General features: G+C 45.3%; 1 protein-coding gene across 4 annotated transcripts in view; it reads left to right on the top strand.

Annotated features, from left to right (window-relative positions):
- The window catches only part of COL14A1 (collagen, type XIV, alpha 1), a 270,892-nt gene that overhangs the window by 156,833 nt on the left and 108,341 nt on the right, over nucleotides 1–5,718 (top strand). For all 4 annotated transcript variants that reach the window (XR_825786.1, XR_825785.1, XM_010846187.1 and 1 more), the window contains exon 24: nucleotides 1,725–1,871. Coding sequence is in view for 2 of the 4 variants with exons in the window: in XM_010846187.1 (XP_010844489.1) it covers nucleotides 1,725–1,871 (147 nt within the window). In the remaining 2 variants the exon portion in view is untranslated. The remainder of the gene's footprint in view (nucleotides 1–1,724; nucleotides 1,872–5,718) is intronic.

The raw sequence follows: 5,718 nt of genomic DNA, 5'->3' as shown, positions 1-5,718 counted from the left end.
GGATGGATGAAGCACAAGCTGGAATCAAGATTGCCAGGAGAAATATCAATAACCTCAGATATGTAGATGACACCAACCTTATGGCAGAAAGTGAAGAGGAACTAAAGAGCCTCATGATGAAAGTGAAAGAGGAGAGTGAAAAAGTTGGCTTAAAGCTCAACATTCAGAAAACTAAGATCATAGCATCCAGTCTCATCACTTCATGGGAAATAGATGGGGAAACAGTGGAAATAGTGTCAGACTTTATTTTCCTGGGCTCCAAAATCACTGCATATGGTGACTGCAGCCATGAAATTAAAAGACGCTTACTCCTTGGAAGAAAAGCTATGACCAACTTAGACAGCATATTAAAAAGCAGAGGCATTACTTTGTTGACAAAGGTCCGTCTAGTCAAAGCTATGGTTTTTCCAGTAGTCATGTATTGATGTGAGAGTTGGACTATAAAGAAAGCTGAGTGCTGAAGGATTGATGCTTTAAAACTGTGGTGTTGGAGAAGACTCTTGAGAGTCCCTTGGACTGCAAGGAGATCCAACCAGTCAATCCTAAAGGAAATCAGTTCTGAATATTCATTGGAAGAACTGATGCTAAACTTCCAATACTTTCGCCACCTGATATGAAGAACTAACTCACTGGAAAAGACCCTGATGCTGGGAAAGATTGAAGGTGGGAGGAGAAGGGGATGGCAGAGGATGAGATGGTTGGATGGCATCACCAACCAATGGATATGAGTTTGAGTAAGCTCCGGGAGTTGGTGATGGACAGGGAGGCCTGGCGTGCTGCAGTCCATGGGGTCGCAAAGAGTCAGACACGACTTAAGTGACTTAGCACTGCACATGGTACATTAATGGAAATTAAAGCGACATCCTCTGAGACTGGACTTCTGAGTTTGGAATTTACATTTTAGTTCAGCTACTTAGTGTATGGACTTGGGTAAACTACTAATTTTTCTGGCCTTCAGTTTCTTGTCTTTAAATTGGGGATGGTTATAAGGATCAAATGAATCAATAGTGTAAAGTCCTTGGAGTCGTGCCTGGTGCCTGGTGAGCGCTGAGCAAGCGGTGGCCATTGTTACCTTTGCTATGCTTTCATCATTCAACACCAAGCACAGAGCCTGGTGGTCTTCCCTCGTGGCGGTCGAGGTAAAGAATCTGCCTGTCAGTGCAGGAGACAGCGTAAGAGACATGGGTTCGATCCCTGGCCTGGGAGGGTCCCCTGGAGGAGGTCATGGCAACCCACTCCAGTACTCATGCCTGGAGAATCTCGTGGACAGAGGAGCCTGGTGGGGTCGCAAAGCATCGGCCATGACGAAAACGCTTAGCCCGCACACACAGAGCCTGGTACTAAACTAAGCTCTCAATCATATTGGGAATCCTAAGTTTTAAAAAATAATATATTCACCTCCACACCTGCTCAAAAGATCAGTGCGGATGTGTGCATATAATTATAAACAGGAACAATTCTCTGTTAAGTCCTCAACAGCCTTTTACTAGTTCATCTCATTTCTGAACATATAAAATTCAATTTTCAATTATTAAAGAAAAACAGTGGATATATGAATTCTTTAAAAAAAGATACAATCACTCAAACAGGTTTAATTCATTCTGGAGCTATCTGAGTAGGCCTTACGTACTGAGTATTCTAGAAGCAAATCATCTGTTGGTGGCGATTTAAAACAATTCCTGTATGTGCGTTTTGTTCATATATATGTTTTGTTTTGATTATAGATACACAAAAGCAAGAATCCACTTTGGGTGGCGGGACAAACAGGCATTGCTTCTATGGACTTCAGCCTGATTCAGAATATAAAATCAGCGTTTACACAAAGCTGCAGGAGATGGAGGGACCCAGCGTGAGTGTAACAGCAAAAACACGTAAGTCAAAGGCCTTCTCTCTTGATCTCTGTGTCCGTGAACAAACAGTATTTTAGGAACACGGTTTTGGTTCAGAAACCTCACTCCATCTATAGGAACGTTAGCCAGTGGCCCTGGATTGTCTGTGATGCAGACGCCGCCCTTTGTACGCAGCCCCGGCGTTCCCTGCCTGCGGCCCGCTGACGCTCTGTGTGGATTTCCAGCTCCGCCGTCTGTCACAGGGGACTGTAGGGCCGGCGAAGTGGAAGCAACGGCCCTGTTGTGACGCTTCCATTAGGAGCACCTGCGGTGGTGGAGTGTGAGGCGAGTGTGAGGCCTGGGTCCTGACGCTGACACAATGCCGCAGCGCCCCAGCCTCGAGGGTGGGGTGGAGCCAGAGCGCGCCAGCTGGCCGCCCGGCCCTGCCTCCTCAAGAGGCTCTGGTGCTTTTTCCAAGTTGGCAGGAAATCTGACGCACACAAGGGAAAGGCAGAGTATAAAAGGGAAGCAAAGCACGTTCTACATGTTCTGAATGGCAAGGAAGGGGGCAACTGCCTAGTACCCTTTTAATCAAGATTCCTGACCTAGAGGCCGTAAGTACTGAAGTGGTTTGAATGGTACTGAATTCTGGGCCATACCTGTGTGTCTCCAACTCAGGGTCTTGAACTTAAACTTGAAATCCTCAAGGACCGGTGTCCGAATAGGTGGCGGAAAATGGGCTTTCTTGATAGCCCCTCTAACATGTGTCTGACATTTAGAAAGTTCTACTACTCAGCTGTATATGTCTTTCAGTTTCTCTGTACATACAAAAAGATACAGAAGGTGAAAGTGTAGCTAACGGAATCATCTACTTTTCAACACGGGGACTTTATTTCCTAACACTGAAATAGTCAGCATTTTACATCACGTGTGTATTCTTGAGGTGTAATTTGCATTCCTTAAAATTCACCCCCTGAGTGTACAACTCAGTGATTTCTGTACATTCCGGGAGTTGTGCAGCCGTCTCTGCAACTCCACGTTAGGACACTCCCACAGCCTGGAGGTCATTCAGGCCCATTCGCAGTGAGGCCCCCTTCCTGCAGTCAGCTCCAGGCAGCCGACTTTCTCCCCTCCGACGTCTGTCTCTTCTAGACACTCCGTGCAAACGGAAGTATGCAACAGGCAGTCTTTTGTGTCCGGTGTCTCCACTTAGCCTGTGTTTCTGACGTTTATCCGTGTTGGAGAATGGAGCAGTTGTGTCTTGCGTTTTATTGCTCATTAGAATTTGGTTTTTGGGGTAGAGGATTATATAATTTTGAAATTATTAGGGCCTGTTAGGGCTTGAGATTTAAAGTCTAAAAAGCTTGTTTGGGGTCCTTTTTTCTGTTGTTGCCTTGGGCAGTTTAACGTCTCTGAGCTGCTGTTTGCTTACAATAAGATTAAACACCTTCTCTCTTCACTTAGTTTGGTGGTGGTAAAGATCCACTGGAAAGACCCCACTGAGGACTTTGCAACTGCATTTTATTTCATTGAGCAAATATTTTTGGTATCGCTCTTACTTCTTCCCTTTAAATAAAAAATCTTTCAGCCACACCGTGTGGTGTGCAGGGCCTGAGCTGCCCACCAAGGGGTGAGCTTGTGCCCTGCAGTGGCGTTGGGGTCCTAACTCTGGGCCATCAGGGAGGTCCCTCTTGCTGTCTTCCTGAAAGTCAGAAACTATGGCCACGGGGTTAGAGCTACCATCAGACATGTTTTCTCTGGGCCATTTTTTTTTTTTTTTAAGTTGTAAAGTATTCTCGAAAATTCGAAAGCTCTGACAACGCGGGGCGCACGTATCCTCGTGCAGCTGAACGTATGGAAAGCTAGTAACTTCCGCGTCTTTGGACAGCGTACACACTCTGAAGTTTGTTATTCCTGAATGTTTAGGCAGAGTTCTTTGCTCCCATTCATTACGTGCCTGACCTCTAAAAATATTTGAGTTTGGGGCCCCTGGTCTAGTTCAGCTTCCCTTAACCTTACCCTCACCACTGTTCACGACCAGCCCAGGATTCATTTGGAAAGCTCTGCTTGATGAAATGTTTTCCTTCTGTGGGGACATCTGTCATCACAGAGCTTCTACCCACTGGCTCCAGTTCAACCTCCCGGAGCAAATGCAGATCAAGACTGTTCCCTCTTCTGTGACAGCTTCTCGAAGACTTGAGGACAGGGACCATCTGTGTGCCCGTAGAGGACACAAGCACTCTCACCAGCTCATTGTGGTTCTTTTTACCCGAGACGTTCTTGGGCCAGATGTTCTGACCAAACATGTTAATCTGGCTGCCACAGGCACTCGCTGATTTGGTTCTCAAATTTATTGACTGAACTTGCGATATATCTCAGCTTTTCACATTGAAGAAAATGCGCAATTATAAAGACGACCAGCTGCTTCCACAGATTTTAGGCTTTAGAAATATTTTATAGTGCTTTCAAAAATGTTTTGCAATCCTAGTTTTAATACTAAAATGTCTCAAATGTTTTCACTTGTGAAAATTTTTAGCTGCCAAAAATTTGCCTTTAAAATATCAAAGTGATTTCCTCTGCCTATACTAACGCAACAGAAGGTACAGAGAACACTGTTGCCTTCCTTCTTTCGCCATCCCATGTTGTTTTGTTTTCTTTTGTATTTTGGCCGTGCTGTGTGGCACATGATATGGTTTCCCGACGAGGGATCAAACCTGGGCCTCTTCAGTGAGAGCGTCGAATCTTAACCATGAGGCCACCAGAGAATGCCACCCTTTTCTTGTTTTCTCTTCCCCCCAAACTCATTTATACCAGCTTGATCTCCTTCAAGAAATTCTGCCTGTTGGATGTAGTTATGTGTGTGTGTATCAGATATATTACTGCATAGGTATATAAAGATCAGATCATATCAGTCACTCAGTCGTGTCCGACTCTTTGCGACCCCATGAATCGCAGCACGCCAGGCCTCCCTGTCCATCACCAACTCCCGGAGTTCACTCAGACTCACGTCCATCGAGTCAGTGATGCCATCCAGCCATCTCATCCTCTGTCGTCCCCTTCTCCTCCTGCCCCCAATCCCTCCCAGCATCAGAGTCTTTTCCAGTGAGTCAACTCTTCGCATGAGGTGGCCAAAGTACTGGAGATTCAGCTTTAGCATCATTTCTTCCAAAGAAATCCCAGGGCTGATCTCCTTCAGAATGGACTGGTTGCATCTCCTTGCAGTCCAAGGGACTCTCAAGAGTCTTCTCCAACACCACATTTCAAAAGCATCAATTCTTCGGCGCTCAGCCTTCTTCACAGTCTAACTCTCACGTCCATACATGACCACAGGAAAAACCATAGCCTTGACTAGACGAACCTTTGTTGGCAAAGTAATGTCTCTGCTTTCGAATATGCTATCTAAAGCATATTTGAACATGCTATATAAAGATAAACCTGTATTAATCAGTTAAATAGAATTTTTTGTTTCACAAATGGGATCATACCATTGTATTCTGCTTCATTTCATATAATAACTAATCTCAAACATTTTTCTGTATCAGTAATACACAGTTACCTCATCCCTTTAAATCTTGAATTGCTTTACTCAAATAATGTTAATTTCTTGGTTCCTGGAATTGGAAGAGACCTTAAAATTCATCTTCTCCAACCTTCCTGCCGGAGAAGGCAATGGCACCCCACTCCAGTACTCTTGCCTGGAAAATCTCATGGACGGAGGAGCCTGGTAGGCTGCAGTCCATGGGGTTGCAAAGAGTCGGACATGACTGAGCAACTTCATTTTCACTTTTCACTTGCATGCATTGGAGAAGGAAATGGCAACCCACTCCAGTGTTCTTGCCTGGAGAATCCCAGGGACGGGGGAGCCTGGTGGGCTGCCGTCTATGGGGTA

Source organism: Bison bison, unplaced genomic scaffold, assembly GCF_000754665.1.
Source record: "Bison bison bison isolate TAMUID 2011002044 unplaced genomic scaffold, Bison_UMD1.0 scf7180017864233, whole genome shotgun sequence".
Lineage (NCBI taxonomy): Eukaryota > Metazoa > Chordata > Mammalia > Artiodactyla > Bovidae > Bison > Bison bison.
The sequence above is the reverse complement of the archived record's forward strand: the minus strand, read 5'-3'. Positions and strand labels throughout refer to the sequence as shown.